The sequence below is a fragment of the Dipodomys spectabilis genome, unplaced genomic scaffold, assembly GCF_019054845.1.
Source record: "Dipodomys spectabilis isolate Male_0828 unplaced genomic scaffold, ASM1905484v1 ptg000126l, whole genome shotgun sequence".
NCBI lineage: Eukaryota > Metazoa > Chordata > Mammalia > Rodentia > Heteromyidae > Dipodomys > Dipodomys spectabilis.
The window spans coordinates 4,287,077-4,313,184 of NW_024870803.1; the positions used below are offsets into that span (position 1 = coordinate 4,287,077).

The 26,108-nt window shown below is 40.6% G+C and overlaps 1 protein-coding gene across 2 annotated transcripts; it reads right to left on the bottom strand.

The window, feature by feature from the left end:
- On the bottom strand, positions 1 to 26,101 carry LOC122116080 (WT1 associated protein). 2 transcript variants are annotated; one of them, XM_042689698.1, is made up of 8 exons: positions 26,032 to 26,101; positions 20,289 to 20,326; positions 17,234 to 17,289; positions 15,674 to 15,732; positions 13,774 to 13,901; positions 9,499 to 9,677; positions 3,221 to 3,375; positions 1 to 1,224 (listed from the first exon to the last, which is right to left on the bottom strand). In XM_042689698.1, the coding sequence occupies exons 2-8, from the start codon at positions 20,316 to 20,318 to the stop codon at positions 641 to 643; spliced, it is 1,191 nt and encodes a 396-aa protein (XP_042545632.1). In that variant the 5' UTR covers positions 20,319 to 20,326; positions 26,032 to 26,101; the 3' UTR covers positions 1 to 640. The 2 variants fall into 2 exon arrangements, with proteins under 2 accessions (XP_042545632.1, XP_042545631.1); XM_042689697.1 differs by lacking the exon at positions 26,032 to 26,101 and adding an exon at positions 25,771 to 25,854.
- Between the last annotated feature and the right edge of the window lie 7 nt (positions 26,102 to 26,108).

The window sequence follows — 26,108 nt, forward strand, 5'->3', positions numbered from 1 at the left end:
TGAAGGAGTTACAATAAAAATCTTTATTTAGGTTTGGTCAGTACAGGTAAGATATAGTGGAGTCACAGCAATATGCACTAACAGGATACAACAGTTCATAAAAACTGAGTAACTCTGCACACAGACTTCTTAAACATTCAGTCACCTAAAGATAATTGCACAGATGTATGGTGGAAAAAACTGTATCTAACACTGAAACTACTGTAGGACTCCATCAACAAGTCCAATTTTTAGTGGTAAAAAAACTACTGTACTGGGCAAACTTGGCAGTCCTAAATCACATCTATTCTAACAAGTCTGGATGGTGCGTAAGTATATAACAGCACAAGGAAGAATGCCTTACACAGCACAGATATATACAGACGTCATTGTGTTATACTTAAAGATTCCCATTTACAACTTCACATTAACTCATATAAAAATAACTTGACCCTACACAAAATGTCCTTTTAGCAACATTCAAAGGAATTAACTATTACAATGTTCAAAGTGGCAGAGGTACTGAAGCAAAAAGAAAAAGAACAAAACAAAAACACACACCCACAAAAAGGCAAATTGTGACAAAAGTATGCACTGATTTTCTGGATAGTCTCCTCTCCCCAATTAAATGACACTGTATCAAAATTTGCTGGAGAAAACATTACAAAACTGAGCCCTGAACATTTACACTTGAGTCCAAGCCGTTCTGAATGTGGCGGGAACCCACAGTTCGGTTACCTTTCCCACTCACTGCTTTTTCCTCTTGAGGGTCATGATTGGAGTCTGTATCATTTGAGTGGTGTGTGAGAGAGTTTTCACTGCCCGTGGGAGAGTCTACACTTTCATACCCAGCACTGAGTTGGTTTACGAAACTACTACCTCTGCCAGTTCTCTCCTCTGAGCTGTTGGCAGCCTTATTCCCATTCCCTGGAGAAGAAGGAAAGCCATCCTCAGCTGTGCTCCCCTCCCTGGGAAATCCAGACCCAGACGTCCTCTGGCGGGAGGAGCTGCTGCCGTTACTTGGTCCATTTGCCAGACGACTGCAGTCTTTACTGGTGGCCTCTGCCTGCTCAGCAGGTTCAGAAGATGTAGTCCTGCTGGTGCTAGGAGCTGACACTTGAGACTGCTGCTGTTGGTACTGAGCTAACTGCTGGCGCGTCTCCTTCAGCTGCTGCTGCAGAACTAGAATGGTACTCTGCATACCCTCTACTTCTTCATCAAGTTGAATGATGAAGTCGTTCAGTTCTGTGCAAAGGAGAGTCAAACCTACTTTAATATCTCTCTTAACATATTTGATATATTAAAGTGTTTGCCACAAAGCCAAGTCAGTAAATTCCCGAGAAATGAACAAATACAATTCTAAAAGCTTAACAGTATTATTTTTAAGTTTTACTTGGAAGTTCTGTGTGTGTATGTGCCTGTGTATGTCTGTGTGCTGGTAATGGGCTTGAATTTGCTGCCTGGGCACTGTCCCTGAGCTCTTTTGCTCAGTGCTAACACTGTTCCAGCCTTTTATGGTTAACTGAAGATAAAAGTCTCACAAACTGGCTGGCTTTGAACAGCCATCCCCGAATCTCAACCTCCTGAGTAGCTAGGATTACAGAGATATGAGCCACTGGTGCCCAGTTTTACTTGGAATTTTTAAGTAGATATTCAGGAATGAGAGTAGAAGAAAATCAGATGCTTCTAATAATATATCCTGCCACATGTATCTGACTAATAGCCTAAAAACTCTAGTCCACATTTATCTTTAATTGTACCATGGCAAGCCTTTTGCCCCTTAAACTTTTAGCCAGTGCCTTGGATCCATAGTGGGCCAGTCCTCAGGACAGTGAACTCCTATACTCTAACCAAGGACTGTTCCACATACAAGAATAAAACCACACAAACAAGTTCACATGTCCATTAAGTTTCTAAAAAGGCTTAAAAAAAATCCCTCACTGGTAGATAAAACCTACTTAACAAGTAGTAAGGGCTAAAAATTATTACTTTAAAGGCAGTTTTAAAAATAATACTTGGAGCTGGTGGTTCATTCTTGTAATTCTAGCTACTTAGGTAGCTGAGATCTGAGAATCATAGTTCAAAGCCAGCCCAGGAAGAAAAAGTTAGTGAGACTCTTACCTCCACTAACTAACCAAAAGGCCAGAAAGGCAATTAGTCATCAGATATATTCTTAGTTTAAAATTTTAGTTTGAAGAGGGACTCTAGTGGCTCAAGCCTGTAATCCTAGCTACTCAGAAGACTGAGATCTAGGGATCATAGTTTGAAGCCAGTCTGGTCAGGAAGGTCTGTGAGACTTCTATCTCCAATAAACTGCCCTGAAAAATGACAGGAGCCAGTGGTTCATGCCTGTAACCCTAGCTACTCAGGAGGCTGAGATCTAGGGATTGCTGTTCAAAGCTAACCCAAGCAGGAAAGTCCATGAGACTGTTATCTCCAATTTACCTTCAGAAAACTGAAAATGGTGCTGTGGCTCAAAAGGTAGAGTGCTTGCCTTCAGCTGAAGAGCTCAGGGACAGTGCCCAGGCCCTAAGCTCAAGCCCCAGAACAAACAAACAAAATTAGTTTGAAACTAGGTGCCCTGGCTCACACCTATAATCCTAGCTATTCAGGAGGCTAGGATCTGAGGATCCTGGTTCAAAGCCACTTTCCTGGGCAGGAAAGTCCATGAGACTTATATCCAACTAACCACCAGAAAACTGAAGTGGTGCTGTGGTGCAGAGTGGTAGAGTGCTCCGACCAACAACTGCAAAAGTTAGTATGACTATGTTTATATTAACATTCATCTTCACAAACAGAAGATACAGCAGAGGCAGCTAAACATACACAAAAAAGCTTAGTCTTACAAATTCAAATATTAAATCTCTCATTAAACAAAATCTATACAGATTGGATCAGTTATATTATCTTCTGGAATTCCAACTGTTTCCAAGATTTATACTTACGAGAAATAGATACTTTCAAGTAATTAATAAATTTTTATGCCAGTTAAAACACAATACCTTTATCCTAAATATGAAATACAAATATGAAATTTGTATAATAAGCAATCAGGATAACGGGGAAGGAAAACCCCTAAGATGAAATAAATCCCTTTGCTGACTCTACAAGAAATGTTTCATACAATCATCAGCTGAGAACCATCCAACCTACAATATTCATGCCTGGCACTTTTCAGTAGGCAGTTCAAAGTTAAATGAACTTTTCAAACCAAAAGCAATCAAACCCCCTCAAACCTTACCATCCTGACTGCTTTTAAGCTCCTCACTATATTTCTTCTGTAACGCCAACTCTGCTTCAAGCTGTGCAATGCGGCCCTGGGACAGCTGCCTTCCAAGCTCTTGGTTCTCCTGGATAAGCATTCGACACTTCGCCATTAACTTTTTGCCTGTTTGGCTGCAATGGAAAGAGTCAACCATCACAAAATGAAGACAATCCTCTCATTAGCCTTTGCTTACAATTATTAGTGATGGGCGAACACATACAGAACACAGGATAGCGCCCTGTAGTTTCCATCTTCTTTTCTGGAACATATCCATCTTCTGCATTTCTGTATTTTGCCAACACGGTTACAAAAGTAAACCCTGAACAAAATGTGTCCAAGTAGTCACTTTTGTTTTTATTGAATCAATTATCTATTCCATCCTGAATTACCATTTGAAATAGAAACAGGACAGTTAACAGATGCCTTGGAAATACCAATATTAATACAATAGTTAGGTACTTAGTTAGCTTTATCCTACAAAAATTGGTGCCATCATAAAATACTTTCTCTAGCTAGGTGCTGGTGGCTCATACCTGTAATCCTAACTACTCAGGAGGCTGAGATCGGACGATCACAAATCAAAACCAGCCCCCATAAACAAATCTGAGAGACTCTTATCTTCAATTAACCAGCAAAAAGCCAGAAGGCAAGGTTCTAAGTTGAAGCCTCAGTGCAAGACCCCCACCCCCCAAAAAACAACTCCAATTCTTTTACTATTTCTATTCATTAAGTCCTCATTTAACTTCTTTATGTGATATATTTACTTTGGGGCTCCCAAACTGCAGGGTGAAGGGTTTTTGTAGAACGTAATACTGCCATGATTGAGATTTTACTGATGTTAGTAAAGATCATCCCTGCATCATTAAAGGACTACTTATAGGAAATAATTCAAACCTGGAAATACGTGCCAAATTAAGCATACCATACTTTCCAGTAGAAATCAATTACTGTTTTTAAAGGAACCTGATTTAAATATGTAATTGTGATACTGGAATCCTAGACAGGGACACTGTCAGTGAGTTGGGCCCTTATTCTATTCTAGCTTTCTTCTAATAGGACTTCCACTTGCCTGATAATTACTTCCAGGGCATCTGATCTTGTAAAACTGAACAATTTTAAAAGCTGAAGTGCTTATTAAAATTACATTTAGTGCTGGTTCTGAGGCTTGAACTCAGGGCCAGGTGCTGTCCATGAGCTTTACTGCGCAAGGGTAACTCTCTACCAACTGAGTCATGGCTCCACTTCTGACTTTTCTGCTGATTAATTGGAGATAGGAATCTCACAGCTCTTCCTGCTTAGGCTGGCTTCAACTGCAACCCTCAGATCTGTCTCCTGAATATCTTAGATTAGGTGAGTCCCTGGCATCTGGCCCCCATGGTGCTTCTTAAATTTTCCCTCTTTGAAGTAATGTTGCAAAGTTCTTTTACTAAGATCTTGTATACTTTATTTTTTTTTAGGTCAGAGACCATCACTCAAACTCAGTATCTGCCACTTTCATTCACTGGCTAGCATTCTACCAACTGCGCCACACCTCCAACCATTAGAGTTTGTAGTCTAACCTGATATAATGTAATAATGATTGAAATTACGTTTCCTTTTAAAACCCCAGACAGGAAAATCTAGGTGACTACCATTCAAAAGAGCCTATCTGAAAGCCCTGAGTTAGCACATGATAAGGATTTTTTTTTGACCAGTCCTAGGGCTTGAATTCAGTGCCTAGGCACTGTCCCTGAGCTTCTTTTGCTCAAGGCTAGCACTCTTACCACTTGAGCCACAGTGCCACTTCCAGCCTTTTCTGTTTATATGGTACTGAGGAATTGAACCTAGGGGTTCATGTATGCTAAGCAAGCATTCTACCATTGAACTACCTTCCCAGCCCCTGGCATTTTCATTTTTAAATGGCTGGAGACATCTGTGGCCCCAGATGTCTCCAACTAGCACCTTCAGACTTTAGTCTCTATTAAACACAGGCTTAGAAATCAAATGGTGAAGAAATAAGATGAAGACACTATTGTACAAGTGGAATCCTTTCCACTTGGCTACCTGCTCCAACACCTTTGTTTCTTGCAAACAAATATAGCCTCAGAAGCTAGGAGGAGGGCACAGAATCAGAGGGAAACGGGAGGGGGGGGATACAATAGAGGGGCCCATCAGCTGCACTGGACATTGATGAAAGTGAGCTAAGCGATTCAGGGCAGCGTTGGGAGGGAGGGAATGAGAGAAAGAGGGAATAGCTTACACTAAGCAAAAAGAAAGAAATGTACATATCATCCAATTTGAAACAAATAGCTGTAGTGTCTAAGTTTGTACAGTCCATAAGCTTTATAAGACCACGATAATGACAATGTGCCTCATAAAGGTTTAAGTGTGACTTTTTAAGTATCACTATCCCACAATACTGTGAAATTTGTAAAATTTATGTAATCACTTGATTTAAAAAAAGCCTCAAAGTTTTCCAACTAGCTTACAAACTCTTATATGGATTTAATATTTTCAAAAAATATCCTATTGCAAAATACATATTTGTGACCTGACTTAATTACTGTCATTAAAGAATTTCTTGTGCTCTTAGCATACACACACACACACACAAATGAGTCTAGAAGTATACTCATTTGTAAAGTGTGTGCTTAGCAGGTATGAGGGTGCTAAGGATATAGCTCAGTAGTAGGGCCTTGGCCTAGCCCATTCAAGACCCTCAGGTTTAATTCCCAACACCACGAAATAAAGAAGGATGCATTTACACACACATAAAAATGAGAAACTGCAAATAAATACTTGACAAATACATAAAAACTGAGGCTTACTCCTTTCACTCACATGTTTTTAGATTTTTTTTTTTTCAATCACAGAAAACCCAACCCAGCTGGGCACCGGTGGCTCACACCTGTAATCTTAGCTACTCAGGAGGCTGAGATCTGAAGAATAGTTCAAAGCCAGCCTGGGCAGGAAAGGCCGGGAAACTCTTATCTCCAATAAACCACCAGAAAACTGGAAGTGGTGCTGTGGCTCAAGTGATCGAGCACTAGACTTGAATCGAAGAGCTGAGGGACATCGCCCCGGCCCAGAGTTCAAGCTCCATGACCGACAAAAAACAAAAAACAAACCCAACTCATTCAATAAATGCTAAGTATAACTGAATTTAAGGTTCATAAAAAAATATTATAGTCTGGGTGTTAGTGGCTCATGCCTGAAATCTTAAGATACTTAGGAGGCTGAGCTCTGAGGATCTCGGTTCAAAAAGCCAGCCGGGGCAGGAAAGTCTGTGAGACTCTTTATCTCCAATCAACCACCAGAAAACCAGAAGTAGTGCTGTAGCTCAAGTGGTAGAGCTCTAGCCTTCAGCTGAAGAGCTTAGGGACAGTGCCCAGGCCCACAGTTCAATTCCCACAACCATAAAAAAAAAATAAACTACTCAAATATATATGTCACCAAAGGCACAAACTAAAGTGGACAAGGTAATGTAGGAAATCTTCCCTTTCCCAACCCCTACACCTTTTTGAGGCAGTCTTACTATTACGTAGCCCAGGCTAGCCTCAAATACTGGATCTTTCTGCCTTAGCCTCCTGAGTGCTTGAGATTATTGGCTTGAGACACCACGCCCAGCCCAGAGTTCTTTCTTCTTTAAAATCTAAGCAAAAAACTGGGCTGGAAAAGTGTCTCCCAATAATACGCCTAGGAAGTGCAAGGCCCTTTAAACAGGAGTTCAAACTCCAGTACCACCAACAAATAGCAAGGCAGGCAGATAGACAAATCACAGAAATATATTAAGGGAATACAAAAATATCAATACATACTTCATGTCAAAAACAAAAACCACAACTCAAACTAGTTGCCTAATTCTGCATTAAGTATTACTGGGTAAGCATGACTTATTTCAAGTTAATAACGTATATATACCTAAAAGTACCTAAGATACTCTGGCTTACGATCTAATTTACATAAAATATCTGCTTATGGGTGATTAAAAGTAAATCATGATAATTAGTATAATGGAACTATGATATACACATAAAAATGTAGTAATCTAAACACACTAAAAAACGCCCAAGAGATAAAATGAAGGGGGAAGGGAGGGACCTGCAAGTGATCTGTTCGTGCAATATTATCCCAGTTGTTTAAAACCAATATACATATGACTGTATGTGCATACACATTACCTTGACCATACCCAAGAAACAAGAACAGTTATAGCTCCTAAAGAGCAAAATGTGTCAGATCTACTCACATCCAGGACTGACACTTTCTACCTCTACCTTTCTCCAATGTTTCAATATTATACACAAATATTATCTTAGAGAAAATTTAACAATAACAAGAAAAACAGGCCATAGACCTCAGAGTGACTCATTACCTAGCTGGAAAAGAAAGATACTGTTAATAATACATTTTATGAATTACTTCTTGACTTACTGAAGATGTAATTAGTCCATTTCTACAGTGGCAATAAAACATGTAAAATAAATACAAAAGACTTAATTTGGGCACAGTAAGCTAATTTGAAACAGATCTGGTTACTTACCCTCCAAGTACCATAAATTGTGAGATTTTTAGAACTCTTCCTGAAAAGTCACACAAAATACCTTTGCAACCCCTTCCCCGCCCCACAATCAGTTCCCTAAAGCACAAACATACATGATACTTACAATTGATTTGAATGATTAAGAGAGAGAACTTAAGTCACCCTTGTTAAAACATTTAACGTTGGGGTAAGCTGGATATATCTTCCACTCATCTCAGACTCCATTATCACCAAGCGAAAATTCAAATTGGTGACATATAGAATGATCTGACGAAAAAAATTCACTTCCAGGACTGGATGGAAAATAATGCCTCATTCCATCTAAATAGTCAAATGAGTTTGCTAGATAAATTGAGCACTATTATCGTTTGTCAATTCACAAAATGTCTCACTGAGGCCAGCCCACAATTCCACATATTTCCCCAATCTTGTCAGGTACCTTGTGAGTCTGGCTCACATTCTTTTCTACTGCGTTATTCTGGGAAAACATGTCAAAAATCAGCAGTCAATTCTCCTTGTCTTTTATACCAGATGGAATAGGTCCTTTAAAATAAACAGCCTTTTCCTTCACTTTGAAGAGCACAGAACAATTTTTCTGAAACGAACCTGCTCTCCACAGCCCCTCCCAAAATAATGTTAAGAGTACAACAAAATCAGAGTATTCCTTGAACTTAAAAAAAAAACCCAACTACTTGAAGGCACATTTAATTTAATATCAAGAGTGCAATACAAAAGGCCCAAGTACAATGAAGGAACACATTCCCCCATTAACACCAACAACAATGCTCTTTTAACATGTGCCTGTTGGATGGGATGAGGGTTTAAGTTCACCACTGAAAAAAGTAATGCAGTGAATCTCATCACAGCCATACAATCTAGTTGTGAAATGAATGTTTATAATGCTTCAAACAGTTTAAAGCTCAAGTTTGATACCACACCTTGTTTGTACATTCCTCAGTTAAGATTATCTACAGTTTTGAAACCATTAAATGAACAAACCATTGATTGAAACCACATTGATTTAAGGCTCCGTTGAGGAATTCAGAGTCCTAAGCTAATAAATTAAATATACGCACTACTTGTTCTGACATCTATTACTTGATTCTCTCATGGCTATTCAAAGTTGGTTCTTAGCAAGTGAATCCTTTAAAAGCAAAATTCACCTAATTTTAGTTTTAACCCAGTAGTTCAACAACAATCATGAAGTCCACAGTCTTATCAGTAAAACTGATATACAGTGTCTCTAAGTCACTGTGCTCAAGGTTAATAGCGATGAATAATCCAGTTCTTACATTTTACAGGAATTTTACATGTTCAATTCATGATTTAAAAATCTCTAGGTTTTCAATCCTCCAAATTGTCTGAAGACACAGTGTGCCACAGACTTAAGACTTCTTTTTCTCCCTCTATTTTCTTCAAACAGAAACATTTCTCAAGTGTCTACATGTTCTAGATGGGGAATTTTTCGGAGGTGGCCTCTTCTTCGGAATAGTCCGATGGCAAATCAGGCCTCTGAAGCAAGGGGAAGGGGAAGAGAGAAAAGCTGAAACACAAGGTTCATCTGGTAAGTTTTACATTAACCATTACAAGCTGGACAGTCTAAGAATGTGGCTTTTTTTTGGCTCAAAAAGTCTGAGTCTTGGTGTGGAAACGAGTACTTGGCTGACCCACCACAGCTTTCTCGCAGTGGGACTGTCAGGGAAGTCTTGACTGGGGAGTATGATTTGTTTACCTATCAGGCGTAAACTTCCAGGCACTCAGTTCATTTTGGGCTTGTTCCAGTTTGTCTTTAGTCTGTTCCAGTTCACCTTTCATTTTGAGGAAAAACAAGTTGATCGCTGGGTCTACCATTGTAGATCTCAGTTGGGCAACACTCGGCTGTTGGACTTGCTTGAGGTACTGGATTTGAGTCTGTGCAAAGCAAAAGAAACAATTATTACCAAATCAAAGGAAAAGACTGTCCCTCAGTAACTTGAGTCACTAGTTTATTCATTTAAACCTCTACCCTATCCTCTTTAATCTAAACTCTAGAAAAAGTAAAAATTTGTAAGACCCTGTCTCCAAAGAAACAAAGGGGTAGGGGATGTCCTGACCAAGCAAATGTAAGGCCCAGGGTTTGATCCTCATGACTGTAAAAGCAAAAATAAAGTGAAAAAACAATTGCTGCCACTTGTGGTATGCATACCTGTAATCCCAGCATTCCGAGGCAAGAGAATCACAATGAGACCAGCCAGGGTAACACATAAGACTTTGTCTCAAAAAAGCCAATCAAATGAAACAAAAAACAAACACCATTCCTTTAAAGTTATTTATGTAGTAATTATGGCTATCTACTGGCATTTTCATTATTGGGACCCTAAATTATTTTGCAACCAACAGGGTTTTTTTGTTTGTTTGTTTTTGTGCCTGTCCTAGGGTTTAAGCTCAGGTCCTGGGCACATTGTTCCTCTGTTTTTTGTTTTTTTCCTCAAGCCTAGCACTTCTGACTTTTTGGTGGATAATTAGAGGTAAGACTCTCATAGGCTTTCCTGTCCCAAACTGATCAAACTGATTCTCAGATCACAGCCTCCTGAGCAATTAGGATTACAGGTGTGAGCCACCAGCACCCAGCTTTTATTATTTCCCCCCCACCTTTTATTCACTGGAAAAAAAAGCAAAGTTTAATATATTATAGAAAACTCACCAGGAACCAGTGGCTAGTTCTTCTAGCTACTCAGAGGCTGAGATCTGAAGATTGTGGTTCCAAGTTGCCTAAGCAGGAAAGCCTATACAATTAGGCTTGTTAGCCTATGTCATCCACCTTAGGAGCCACTCCTCTATCTTAGGCCCTACTGTAAAGCATGGCCTTTCCCCAAAATTAGCTGATTTGGGCCTTATCAGATGACACAGGAAGGTACAACCATAAACCTCAGCCCCACCACAACAAAATTCTCCACTCTTACCAACTACTCCCTACCCCTATTGAAATTCTCCACCCCCAGTCCCCTAGCCATATATACTTCCTTGCTCAAGGTAAAGTTTTGTCCCTGAGAGGGTTGGCCTTTCAGCTTGCTGACAAGAAACTTTGCTATATGTGACTTGGTGTCTGCATGGTCTTGCATAGCTTTCAAGGCTTATCTCCAAAATTCAGCAGAAAAAAGCCCAAAGCAGAGCTGTGGCTCAAACAGTAGAGTGACAATCTTTTTTTTTTTTTTTTGGGGGGGGGGGGGGGGGGGCGGTCGTGGGGCCTGAACTCTGGGCCTGGGTGCTGTCCCTCAGCTCTTCAGCTCAAGGCTAGCGCTCTACCACTTGAGCCACAGCCACTTCCTGCTTTTTTCTTTTTGCTTATGTGGTGATGAGGAATCGAACCCAGGGCCTCAGGCATGCAAGGCAAGCGCTCTACCACTGAGCCACCTTCCCAGCCCTAGAGTACCAATCTTAAGAGGAAAAGCTAAGAAAGTTAAGGCACAGTGTCCAGGTCCTCAGTTCAAGCCCCATTACTGGCACAAATGTGCATACACACAAGGAAAAATATATGGGTGTGTGAAAATTAGTGAAATACTAGCTTATTTTCTCTATTTTTTTTTTGCTGATAGAAATAATTCTACATTAAACTCTTCTAAAAATATACTAAGCACAAAGCCAGGCACCAGTAGCTTACACCTATAATCCTAGATACTAAGGAGGCTGAGATCTGAGGATGGCGATTCAAACACAGCCCAGGCAGGAAAGTCTATGAGACTCTTATCTCCAATTAGCCACCAGAAAACCAGAAATGGTGCTGTGGCTCAAGTGGTATAGTACTTACTCTGAGCACTCAGGCTCAGAGTTCAAGACCCACGACCAACCAAAAAATAAATTAAAAAAAAAATATATATACATATATACGTATGTATGTATGTATATGTATATATATATGTGTATATATATATATATATATATATATATATACTAAGCACAAAAGCAACTGCACTTCTAAATTTAAAAAAATGCAATACTAGCTTTTTAACTTTATTTTATAAGCAAAAAAGAGAGGGTGCTGTGTTTCACCACCCCCTTTTGAGTTGATCTACATCACAGAATTATAAAAGCCGAAACGTAACTGGATCTAGTTCACACTGCTTATTTTTGGGCAATGAAGTAGCTGCTTATGACTAGAATACCAGCTCTCAGGCCTCCTGACTGCCAGCATAGTGCTCAGTCCACAGAACTAGAACCCTCTATCACATATCAAACATTGCATTTTAACGACAGTTTACTACTTAGCAGCAGACTAAAAATAGGTCTCTAAAATATGAAATACAGTCATTTAGCATTACCACTTGCTTCATATCCAGAGCAGAACTGGTTTAAGATCCTGCTCCATACTAAGACTTAAATAGGATGAAAGTTAAAAAACTGCCCACTATAAATTTAGTACAAGGGAAATATATATGGTTTTATTATGAAAAATAGACATAATGCCAAACGTCAGTGGCTCAAGCCTGTAATCCTAGCTACTCAGAGGGCTGAGATCTGAGGATCACGGTTTGAAGCCAGCCCTGGCAGAAAAGTCCATGAGACTTAGTTCCAATTAATCATAGATAAAGCCATAAGTGGTGCTGTGGCTCAAGTGGTAAAGTGCTAGCCTTGAGCACAAAGAGGCTGAGGACAGTGCCCGGGCTCAGAGAAGCCCCAGGACCGGCAAAAAAGAAAAAAGAAAAATGAAATAATGTTTAACTTAAGATTTGTTTAAAGTAATTCAATTTAACCAAAAAAGTACAATTGCTTATTCAATACTAGGCCAGCTAATAGGATAATTTAATATAGGAAGAATAAAGCAATTTTAACAGTATACACTGAGCATTTGTGACTTAAATAAAGTGTCTATATACTGAAACACATGCATAGGTTGCAAAATCAAAAAAGTCACTAATTTTCAGTCATAGAAGGAGAGGCAAATATGACTGAAACCAATTCTTTTTTCTACGGAAGAGACTACTGTGTGAAGTTGTTTTTTTTTTTTTTTTTTTTGGGGGGGGGGGGGCAGGGATGTTGGTTATGGGGTTTGACCTCAAAAGAGTATGGGCACTGTCCCTGAGCTCTTTTTCTCAAGGCTAGCACTCTACCACTTTGAGCCATAGCTCCACTTCTGGTTTTCTGGTGGTTAATTGGAGATAGAGTCCCTCCTCTGACTTTTCTGCCTGGGCTGGCTTTGAACCAAGATCCTCAGATCTTAGCCTCGAGTACCTAGGATTACATACATGAGCTACCAGCACTTGGCTTTGTGTGAAGTATTTTAAAAAGACAACTGTATTCCTAAGCTATTTTGAGTTGACAAATGATCATATGAAAAATAGGAAAAAACAGAGGAAATAAAGATTTTCCTTTATGAATTAATGGAAGGCAAAAATAAAAGGAATATGATCAAAGTAGATAGTTTGCAACTATGAAAATAGAACATGGAAACCTGTTGAAATGACTTTTGGGAAGAAAGAGCTACAGAAAAGATGAGACTGACTGGGATATGTGGAAATGTAGCTGAGATAAGGAGGACTGAGGTTCTAGGCCAGTGTAGGAACAAGCTTGCTTTAGAGACTACATCTCCAAAGAAAAAAGCTGGGTGCTGTGGTGCAGGCTTGTCATCATAGTTATGGAGAGAAAATAATAGAATCACAGTCCAAGTTAACCCGGGGAAAAATCAAGACCCTATCTCAAAAATACAGAGCAAAATGAGCTAAAGACATGGCTCAAGTGAAGAGTCACTTGCCTAGCAAGCATGAGGCCCTGAGTTTAAACCCTAGTACCAAGAAAGAAGAAAGGGAAACAAGAAAATGAATGGAAATTTCATAGAATGCCTTCTTGGCCACAAAAAGAAATTCAAAATCTAAGTTAGAAAAGCTGTACATGAAAACTTTGCACTCAGTATATTTACAATTCAGAGTGTACATCCCCCCCAAAATGCACCAATACCTTTTAAATTAACATGTAAAATCTGCACTAAAATCTAATTCTTCAATTTGACTTTTTAACAATTTGAAATACTTACAGTACACTCTTGCATCTCTTGTTCCTTGGTTGCTAGTCGCATTACAAGGATGTTCTCTCTTCGTGCAGATTCCTGCTGTTGCTGCTTTAGTTTTTCTTCAGACTCCCTTAAGCCAGTTACATCATTTGCTGGTTAAAAGAAAAATAATCCAAAATATAAACATGATTTCAAGATAAAACTCAAGTTCTAACTTCCCACAAAGAACAATAAAAAACATCAAATTTTCAGTCTTTACCCTTTCTTATAACAAGGATATTTGTTCTGAACTTAGTGATCCACAACTACTGAATTATGTTCTTAAAAGCTTATCTTGCCATGAATCAGTGACTCATGCCTATAATCCTAGCTACTCAGGAAGCTAAGATCTGAGCAGCACAGTTTGAAGCTAGCCTATGAAAGAATGTCCATGAGACTCATCTCTAATCAGCCTCGGAAGACCAGAAGTAGAGCTATGGCTCAAGTGATAGAGCACCAGTCTTTTAAGTGAAAAGGCTGAGGGACATCGCCCAAGCCTTAAGTGCAAGTCCCAGCACAAGAAAAAAAAAATCAAATCTGTTCCCACCAGAACACAGGACACATTACACTCAATTTTCATAGCATATGATAAAAATTGCTAATTAGTAAATAAAGAGTTCGACAGTGACATTTCTATACATGCATACAATGTACCCTATCAACCTCAGTCCTCTCTATCACTTGCCCTTGTTCCTTCTTTGCCTTCTTAAAAAGATTTCAACAGATTTCCCGCTCTATTTTCACAGATGCATATGAAGTACTTCAACCATACTCACTCTCCTTCTGTTATCACCCTGTCCTGGAGCCCATTTTTACTTATCCTGTACACTCATTTTTTAATGTATGTTAACTGTACCAAGGGAATTTTTACCATGGTTTTGCAATGCATATATTTTACTTGAATCAGAGTAACTCTTGATCTCTTTGGCCCCTTACCCCAATTACTAGTCCTTTTCTAACCTATTCAATACAAAATGCCATTTATCACATGGACAATTAGTACCTGAACTTCCTTTTTTATGTGGTACTGAGTAATCAAACCCATGGTTTCATGCATGCTAGGCAAGCACTCTACCACTAAGCCACATTCCCAGCCCAGTACCTGAAACGTTCTAGTATGCTATTCTACTGAAAAGTTACAAACTGAAATTAAATTGTTGGTATTATTTTTTAGCAAATTTTGAAAAATCTAAATATACAGTTATATCCTAATTTTAAATTTTCATAAAGCTAGTACTGGTACTTCTACGTATCTCTCTTCTAGACTTATAACTCATGTTTCAATTCAAACTGCTCTGCAGAAGACTTAAGCACACTCAAAAGAAACTCTGAAGTAGTTGTGAGTTACTCTCATATATACTCTTGGAATCTTGCTAAGAACAAACAGGCCCTTAAAACTACTCAGAAAAAATTTTATCTCCTGTAGCTTATTTTCCAGCTCAATACAGTGCCTGCACAGAGCTCTTACATTAAAAGCTGAATCAAAATTACAATTGTTTCAATAACATCAATTAAAAGCATTTATAATAAACTTAAAAAAATACATGTGCTTAACATAAAAAGAATACATTCAGGGCTGGGAAGGTGGCTCAGTGGTATAGCACTTGCCTTGTATGCTTGAGGCCCTGGGTTCGATTCCTCAGCACCACATAAGCAAAAACAAAAAAGCCGGAAGTGGCGCTGTGGCTCAAGTGGTAGAGCACTAGCCTTGAGCTGAAGAGCTGAGGGACAGCGTGCAGGCCCAGAGTTCAGGCCCCACGACCAGACCCAAAAAAAAAAGAACACATTCATAATAAAACAGATTACTCTATGTTTGTAGCAACGAACTAAAAGGAGATGTATATATTAACAATCTGTAGAAAGCTAAAACATAAATAAAACTTACAGTTAAGATCTGTGTACTTGCCCTCCAAAGCTTGGACGTATGCTTCATACTGTTTCCATCTAGTATAAAAACAAGTCCGTATTAGTGTGACATTGAGATTGCTTTTATTAATGGTACTAAAAGTCATATCGATAAACTTAAAATTTTAAGACAAACCCAGTACCAGTGTTTCATGCTTGAAATCCTAGTTACTCTAGAAGGCTGAGATCTAAAGACCACAGTTCCAAGCCAGCCCAGGCAGATAGTCTGTGAGGCTCTTTTTATCTTCAATTAGCCACCATAAAACTTGAAGTAGAGCTGTGGTTCAAAGTGGTGGAGCACTAGCATGGAACAAAAAAGCTCAGGGACAGTGCCCAGGCCATGGTTCAAGTCTCACAACCAACCAAAAGAAAAAAAAAAAAAAAAGGAAGACCAATTCTGCCGGATGCTTTTTCATTTCAGGATAATTATAAATCTAGTTTACTAATAATAAATTAATTGCTTCATTACACCTCAATTTTTAGGAGATGGTAAAAGAAGCCAGAAAAATGTTTTCCATTTTAAACACAAACATACATGCTCTTTTGGGGGAAATTACACCCAAATTCATTCTGGAATCACTGATGCTTAAGGACAATGGCTAGATAACAGAAGCTAAATAAAAACCCCTCTACAGACAGGCACTGGTTGCTCATGCTTACAATTCCAGCTACTCTGGAGAGTGAAATCAGGAGACTGGGGTCACACAGCCAACTTAAGCAGTAATGTTAACTAGATTACATCTCCAATTAACACCCAAAATTCTAGATTGGGGTGTGGTTCAAGTGGTAAGAGTGTCAGCTGTGCACAACAAAGTTGGGATTACCAGGCACCTGTTGCTCCTGCCTGTAATCCTAGTTATTCAAGAGGCTGAGATGAGGATCCTGCTACTAAGCCTGCCCAGCAAAATACCTGAGTCTCTTATCTCCAATTAATCAATTAAAAAAAAAAAAACCAGAAGTGGAGCTGTAGCTCAAGAGGCAGAGCAAAAAAGCCTTTAGCAAAAAAGCCCAGGGACACTGCCCACAGAACCTGCAGAAAGAGAGAGAGAGAGAGAGAGAGAGAGAGCGCAAGGGCGCGCGCGCCAGGATGAAGGGAAGGAAGCAGTGAGGGAGGAAGGGAGGAATCAAACAGATTCGAAGCTTGCCTGATAGGAAACCATTCAGAAAAAGCCAGAAGTAGCACTGTGGCTACTTTGCTCCAGGACGTGCAAAACACAAACAAACCACCAAACACAAACACACAAACAAAAAAGCCCCCCAAAACAAACCAAAATGAAACAATAACAACACCACAGACTGACTGAGGCTATATTAACAGTAGAATCAGAATTAACATTAGAATTTTCTGGGTGTGGTGGCATACCCCTGTGATCCCAACAATCAGGATCATGTGTGTCAGGATCATGAACTTCAGAGAAGGCTGGGCTATATCTACAGCAATAAACTGTCTCAAAGAACAAAAACAGAATCAAAACAAAACATATGGCATAAAGATAAAACACTATAGTATTGATCTATTTTGGATAAAACAACATTTTACCTTAGGATTAACTCATCTCGTGCCATAACTTTGAAGTCTGTTTCACTCAGACGAACCTATAAAGAGAATTAAAAAAAGAACTGAATGTTATTTCTGAAGAAATACAAAACCCAGTACTTGGGAACGAGAAGCAGGAGGATTCTGAGTTGAAGACTAGACTGGGATATACAACAAAACCCTGTCTCACTAAACTAAAAGCTAGTCTGAAGGCATGTTGGCTCAAATGGCAGAGCAATAGTCAAGCACAAGCATGCTGGGAAGATGGCAGTGGTAGAGTGCTTGCCTTGCATGCATGAGGCCCTGGGTTCAATTCCCCAGCACCACATAAGAAAAAAAAGCCGGAAGTGGCGCTATAGCTCAAGTGGTAGAGCGCTAGCCTTGAGCTGAAGAGCTGAGGGACAGTGCCCAGACCCAGAGTTCAGGCCCCACGACCGGACCCTCAAAAAAAAAGAAAAAAAAAAAAAGAAATTCTACAGAAAGCAAGCAAAGAAAAAGGTGTGAAGCTCTGAATTCAAGCCATAGCATTGGCACACAAAGGAAGATGTTAAAAACAAGTCAACAAACAGGGCATAAGCTAAAAATGCTTCATAAATGGACAAGTAATGTTTTCCCTATTCTAAGGAAGAATTATAAAGGTGAGGTACTTTTCCTGGTTTAGTTTATGTTTTTTTTTTTTTTTTTGGGTCCGGTCATGGGTCCTGAACTCTGGGCCTGGGCGCTATCCCTCAGCTCTTCAGCTCAAGGCTGGTGCTCTACCACTTGAGTCACAGCGCCACTTCCTGCCTTTTTTCCTTTTGCTTATGTGGTGCTGAGGAATCAAACCCAGGACCTCATGCATGCAAGGCAAGCGCTCTACCACTGAGCCACCTTCCCAGCCCCCTGGTTTAGTTTAAAACTACAATGTTATCAAATTCCTAAATAAGAAATTAATTTTTGACTGGGAATGTGGCATAGTGGTAGAGTGCTCACCTAGCATGCATGAAGCCTGGCTTCCATTCCTCAGTACCACATAAACAAAACAAAAAAACACAAAGCTGGAAGTGGCACTATGGCTCAAGTGGCAGGATGTTATCCTTGAGCAAAAGAAGCTCAGGGACAGAACCCAGGCCCTGAGTTCAAACCCTAGGACTGGCAAAAATAAATAAATAATAAAAAAATTAATTTTCCCACTTAGACCTAGGGGTGTAGCTGAGTGCTAGAGCATTTTCCTAGTATATTTGATACTTCCTGGGTTAGATCCCCTGCACCATAAGCTTAAAAAAAAGTATTTCCTTAAAAAAGTTTTAAGTTGTAGAGCCAAGCACTGGTGGCTCACCCCTGTAATCAGGAGGCTGAGATCTGAAGATCTCAGTTCAAAGCCAGCCCTGGCAGGAAAGTCCATGATATTCTTATCTCCAATAAACCACCAGAAAAGCAGAAGTGGCGCTGTGGCTCAAGTGGTAGAGCGCTAGCCTTGAGCTGAAGACGTGAGGGACAGCACCCAGGCCCAGAGTTCAAGCCCCATGACCAACCAAAAAAAAAAAATATATATATATAGGTTGTAATAATGACCAGTGATGTAGTACTATAAAATAGAAGAGGGAAAAAGCATTAGAACAGCAAATTAAAAGACTACTTGAAGGGCTGGGAAGGTGGCTCAGTGGTAGAGCGCTTGCCTTGCATGCATGAGGCCCTGGGTTCAATTCCTCAGCACCATATAAGCAAAAAGAAAAAAGCTGAAAGTGGCACTGTGGCTCAAGTGGTAGAGTGCCAGCCTTGAGCTGAGGGACAGCACCCAGGCCCAGAGGACCGGACCAAAAAAAAAAAAGACTACTTGAAGCACTCAGTAATTCTCAAATTACATAAATGTAGTAGAATTCATCATTCATTTTATGATATCTCATTCTCTAACTTAAGATAGAAATTTCTGTGACGTATAATCTAATTACTCAGTTAAGCAAGGTACTTGTAATCCTAGCTAGTCAGGAGGATGAGATCTGAGGATCACTGTTGGAAGCCAACCCAAGCAGGAAAGTCTGTGAGATTCTTATCTCCAACTAACTACCAAAAAGCTGGAAGTGGAGCTGTATGGCCTTAAGCAAAAAAGTTCAGGGACAATTCCTAGGCCCTGAGTTCAAGCCACAGGACCAACAAAGTAATAATTTAAAAATTGCTCATTTAAACTGGGCGCCACTGGCTCATGCCTGTAAACATATCTACTCAGGAGGCTGAGATTTTAGGATTGAAGCTTGCTCAGGTGGGAAACTCTGTGAGACTCTTATCTCCAATAAACCATTCAGAAAAAGCCAGAAGTATCACCGTGTGCTCAAGTAGTAAAGCACTAGCACTAGCCTTGAGCATAATTATAGCTCAGGGACAGTGCCCAGGCCCTGAGTTCAAGCCCCAGTACCAGGGGAAAAAAATAGCTCACTTAAATATTAGCCTTTTTTTTTTTTTTATTTTTTTTATTGTGAACATGCTGTGTACAGAGGGGTTACAATTACATGGGCAAGATAATGAGTACATTTCTTATCAAGCATTGTAGCCTCCTCCTTTGTTTACCCTTCACATCCCTTTCCAGCCTCCCCCCCCTAAATATTAGCCATTTTAAAAAGCTATACTCTTCAGTTGGACCACAAATTCCTCCTATAAACTACAAGAGTCTTTTGTAGCAGTCATCCTATGTAGGTTTATAGCATACACACATTAGTGACTAAACTCAAAGTATGGATATAGAAGGAGGATTTCAAGGTTAGTAAATAAAACTCCAAAAGAAAAAGTAGATACTCATGATTGAAAAAATTTTTCTTGCCAGGCGCCGGTGGCTCATGCCTGTAATCCTAGCTACTCAGGAGGCTGAGATCTGAGGATCTCGGTTCAAAGCCAGCCCTGGCAGGAAAGTCGGTGAGGCTCTTATCTCTAATAAACCACTAGAACATCGGAAGGAAGTGGCGCTGTGGCTCAAGCAGTAGAGCGAGCTCACCTTGAGCTGAAGAGTGCAGGGACAGTGCCTAAGCCTAGAGTTCAAGCCCCACATCCGACACATACACACAAAAATTTTTCCTTTAAAACATACCTTTTTAGGAAGAGGTTCTTCGTTGGTCATCTTGAATCCTTAAAAAAAAAAAAAAAAAAAAAGACAACAAAAAGTTCAATTGCTAGTTTCTTCCAATTAAAGCAAAACAAAAAAAATGTTATTTTAAGCCAATTATTAACCTAAGTGAAATGGTAAATAGCTATTCTGATTTATATAAACCTTTTATTTTAGAACTGCTTCATCTATTTATCAGGATCATTTATGGTGCTGGGACATTGAACCCAGCCCTACCTCCAACATAAAACAGACATTAAAAAAAGGTACAAACACATTAAGAGTTTTTGCATAATCTATACCCAATTTCCTTTTTGTTAGTATCTTCCATTATGTATGTGATCTAACATTATTTCCTTAAAAAGTATTGATGTCTTGGGATGCTGCTATAAAATGGCAAAATACAAATCTTGCCTAAGTCTAACTTTGTGCTGATGTTAGATATTGACTTCTGGAGGGAAGCTAGGCATGTTGCTGAAGGGATAAAGAAAGGCAGCACTATTCAAAACCAAACCATGAGACCCTATCTGAAAAATATTCTAAAGCAAAATGGGTTGGGAGTATGGCTCAGTGTCTAGATAAACTATCTTGAATTTAATTTCCATAGTGAAAATGAAAAAAAAAAGGGGAGGGGGGAGGGAAATATCAGGATTTTTTTGGGGGGGGGGTGCTGGGGGGGTTGCCAGTCCTGGGGCTTGAATTCAGGGCCTGGGTGCTGTGCCTCAATAGTTAAATAGATTCAAAACAAAAGGCAAATTAGAATAGGCTTAAATGTTAAAAAGCATTCAATTCAGTCAACAGAACCTAATTCCCATCACATTCACCTTGCATGACTATGGTAAGAAACTTATGTTCCTCAGACATTTCTTTTAGCCTGGCAAATAGTTCTAAAAGAAATGTACTCGTGACCTGATTTATATAACCATAACTCCTTTATTATAAAGTTTCTTTTCTTTTTTTTTTTTTTGGTCCGGTTGTGGGGCCTGAACTCTGGGACTGGGTGCTGTCCCTCAGCTCTTCAGCTCAAGGCTAGCGCTCTACCACTTGAGCCACAGCACCACTTACTGCTTTTTTCTTTTTGCTTATGTGGTGCTGAGGAATCGAACCTAGGGCCTCAGGCATGCAAGGCAAGCACTCTACCACTCAGCCAACTTCCCAGCCCAAGTATTTTAAAATCATAAACAGTTTAAAAAAAGTCACCCTTGGAAATGGAGATGTGACTCAAGTGGTAGAGCACCAGCTGTGAGCACAAAAAATCAGAGATAGTGCCCAAGCCCTGAGTTCAAGCCCCAAGACAGGCAAATACACACAGTTTGGGGTTGGAGGCATGGCTCAGTTGGAAGAGCACTAGCCAATAAATGAAAGCAGCAGGTACTGAGTTGGAGTCCCAGTTTCAGACCTAAAATAACATGAACATCTAGCCATTTGAACTACCTAATGTGTATATCTACATTTTTTGTTAAATCCTCTAAGAGGCTTCTTATTTTACTGAAAATAGTGCATACCTATCTTTTGCTATACCCTCATAGTTCTTGACATTTTATACTTATGTTTTCCAAAAACTTCAGTAATGAGCTCAAAGCTCCATAATGAAGAAGTATTTCATTTTCTAATATCTCTGCGTCCTAGGCACTAAGACAGGATAAGGAAAGTATGAATAAATATATTTGCTCTGTTTAATATAAAATCACAAAGGTGAGTTTATTTAAATAAGTCAACCCAGTTGTTTCTAGAGCTAACCCAAGTGATCAGGCCATAACAAATTTTTGAGAACACCAACCCTAATATAACAGATAATTGTAGTAGAACTCAATAAATCAGTTTGAGAACAGCTAATTTACCATGAAGATTACTGTGTCTACCTATATTATCTAGTTATCAACCATCCTACCACCTCAGCATAGAATTGTAGTTGCAAAGTGAAAACCCATGTTATTCAGTAATTGCATTTTAAGTTTTATTACATGATAGTCACATCCTGATAGTCACCCTAGATTCTTATTCCATAGAAAGATGATTAACTGAAAGCTTAAGTGGCAATAAAAGATTAAGGGGATTTATAAGTGTAGGAAACACATAAAGCAGTTCTATAAAAGGGTATTCAACTTTGATAACTAAGAATGGGGAGTCGATTGATCACAAGGAAAAATGAAACCATGGAATTTACAGGAAAATGGCCAGAAGGATACATCACACTGATACATAAATAAATTGTATGTGTGGATAAACTCAGAATATAAATCTAAGGGACTACTTAGAAGGGGAAAGAGGGTAAATAACTTAGAAAGATTGCAAATAAACATATATACATAAAATACACATATACATATGAAAACATCCTAAAGAAACTCAGCAAGACAAGCAACAGCAGCTCATACCTGCAAATCCTAGCTACTTAGGAAGGCTGACGAATACAGTTCAAAGCCAGGACAGGCAGAGTACATGAGACTCTTAATCACAAAAAAACTAGAAATGGTGCTGTTGCTCAGGTGGTAGAGTGCTAGCCCTGAGCAAAAGGAGTTTAGGGACACTGCTCCAGGCCCAGAGTTCAAGGCTCAGGACCTGCCCCCCACACCAAAAAAAATCCTATGATATGCCTCAACAGTTAAATGGATTCAAAATAAAAGGCAAATTAGAATAGGCTTAAATGTTAAAAAGCATCTGCAACATTCAATTTGGTCAATAGAACCTAATTCCCATCACATTCACATTGCATGACTGTGATAAGAAACTTATGTTCCTCAGGCATTTTTAGCCTCATAAGTGCAATAATCATCTAAAATCAATAGACACAAAGAATATTCTAGGTTTTAAGAACAAATCTGGACTGGGCATCAGTGGCTCATGCCTGTAACCCTAGCTACTCAAGAGACTGAGATCTGAGGATCTTGGTCAAAGCCAGCCCAGGCAGGAGAAGTCCGAGACTCCTATCTCCAATAAACCACTCAGAAAACTGGAAGTGGCACTGTGGCTCAAGAAGTAGAGCATTAGCCTTGAGCTGAAGAGTTGAGGGACAGCGCCCAGGCCCAGAGTTCAAGCCCCACAACCAACCAAAAAAAAAAAAAAAAGTAAAAAAGAAAAAAAAAAATACGACTTAAAGTCACTTAGTTAATATATTGGAGTCAGGTCCCTAAATTCAATGCCTCAAAGTTGGCAATTAATAAAGATGGATAATTCTTTCACTGTCCCCATCCTCAACAATAGTTGAGGTTGTCTAAAGAATGAAAATGCCAAGAAAAGTAAAACAGAAAAATTCAAACTATTTTGGAAGCAAAATTTTATCAAGTTTAGGATAATTCATTTTTAAATAATGTAAATGTTTTATTTATTTATGCAGATAGTTTAGAGATAAGGCAACCCAAATTTAGAAAGTAGGAACCACTATTAACTCTAGATGCCTCACATCCCGATCTTAGCATTATGCTTCCAAGTCAGACAACTCAGATTTTCCTTTACAAAGGCAAACATCATTCAACACATCTTCAGCAAGAAGGCATGTACCTCACTGAAAAGAATCAAAACTGAGTGCAAGAAATCGTCCAATAAGTGGCGCTGTAGTTCAAGTAGTGGAGTGCTCGTCTTGAGCAGAAGAGCTCAGGGACAATGTTCAAAGCCCAGAGTTCAAGCTTCCCGACTGGCAAAAAAAAAAAAAAAAAAGAAAGAAAGAAAGAAAAGAAAAAAGAAATCACAGCCTTAGCACTGAGTTAGAAAGGGTAGTGGTTAGGCATTAAACCATTTTTTCCTTTTCCTTTTCTGTCAGTCATGTACAATCTTGTTCAAGTCACTTAACTCTAGGTTGCAAGCTTCCAATTCAGCAAAAAGAGGATTCCAATTTTTGCCTGCCTCATGAAGTGTTGCAAATCTCAATGTTTCCAAAACCATAAGAATGCTATACATGGATTTCTCATAAACGCAAAAAAACTAACATTTAGGAGTGAACCCTACTTTTCATCAGCTACATCCTCAAAGGCAAAGAACTTCCATTTATAAAACTGAATTGTCGTCTGATCAAACATCTTAATATTATATCCAATAGGTTATACTATTATGGGAATACTGAAACCTTCTCCAAATTTAGTAGCAAAGAAAAAAGTATTCAGAGACAAAAAAGTGGGAGATACCCTGATTCAAAGGCAATTAAGGCAGAAAAGACTGTGAGACTCTTATCTCCAACTAACCTACAACAAAACGGTTGAAGTGGAGATGGAAGTGGTACAACACCAACCTTGAACTAAAAAAGCCAAGCAATAACACCAGACACTGAGTTCAAGACCCCTTACACACACACACACACTCACACACACACACACACACACACGACTCTTAGCTTCAATTAACCACCAAAAACAACTAGAAGTGGAGCAGTAGTAGAATGCTAGTCGTGGGCAGCTCAGGGATAGCACCCAGGTTCCGAGTTCAAACTCCAGGACTGGCACCAAGGGGTGGAGGGGGGAGGGGGGGAGGAACTGATATGGTAGAGAAAGCAAATGGTCAAATTTTAAAATAAAAACAAGACGAATCAGTGACAAGTGTGTGACTCACTTTCTCAGAAACACGAACTGGATTAAAAGCTAGATATAGATTAAAAACTAGATAAAACGTAAATACGTGGTTGAAAAGTGCGCATCCTAGCATTTTTCTACCAAAGAATAGTTTTGTGTTTGACCATCCGTTAAGATTTATGTAATCTTTTGAAATCAAAGAAATTTACTCTTCATCAAATTAAGTTTGGGCCCAGGGTGTAATGTGCAGCTCGGTAGCAGAGCGCTGGCCGGAGCATGCACGAGGCCCTTCCTTCCCTGGGTTCAATCCCCAGCATCTCCTCCCCTGGCCCCGTCCCCCAAAGAACTAAATAAAATAAAAATGCGCCAGAAGCTGAGCCTTTCCGCTCTACATCCACGACCTCCGAAAAACGGTTTGGGGGAAAAAACGAAAACCTAACAACCTAATAGAAACAGCTGCACCGAGCTCCTAGATGCGAGTTCCCGAGGACGTCCACGAAACTGTCAACAAACCTCCTCCTCCCCGGCTACCTGGCTGCTCGCCGCCAGCTCCCATTTGTAAGCGGGAGTCTACGGGAGCGGGCGGCTGCAGCACGGAGCTACCCCGAGACGTGGGACGCGAGATCCGGTAAAGGAACCCCGCATCCCCCGCTCCCCCCCCCCCCCCGCAGGGCCCGTTTGTTCCGCCCGGTTCCCGGCGGGGGAGGTGGTGGGAGGGGGCGGCAGGGCGGGGAAAGGCGGAGCGCGGCCAGTCAGCCCCGAGAGGGCGGCCTCCCGGCTCGAGGCCGGATCCCGGGGAGCCTCGGGGTCACGGGCGTGATGGCTTCGGGAGGCGGCAATGTCTCCGCAGGCTGCAAGCGGCGGCGGCTAACGGGAGGCCGGCGCCGGCCGAGCCCGAGTGGGCCTGCGGGCCTCGCGTGCCGCCTCCCCGGGCCCCGCCGTTCCCCGGCGCCGGCCGCACCTACCTCTCCAGAGCCGGGCCGCGCGGGCGCCGCCAGTCACCCAGGCCGAGGCCGCGCCGCCGCCCAGGCCGCCGCCGGCCGCGCCGCGCTCCGGCCAGCACTCCCCTTTATTTGCGGGTCTCGCTGCCTCAAAATGGCGCTGAGGGAGGAAACCAGGCCCCGCCGCCCGGCCCGGCCCCGCCCTGCCGCCGGCCCGGCTCCGCCCCGCCCTGCGCCGGCCCGGACGCGCCGCCGCCGCCCGCCGTGACCGCCCGGCGCACTCACCGAGCCGCCGCTCCTCGGCGCGGCCTCGGTCACCCGCCCGCGGCCGGGCGCCGCCGGGGGAGGAAGGGGAGACGAGG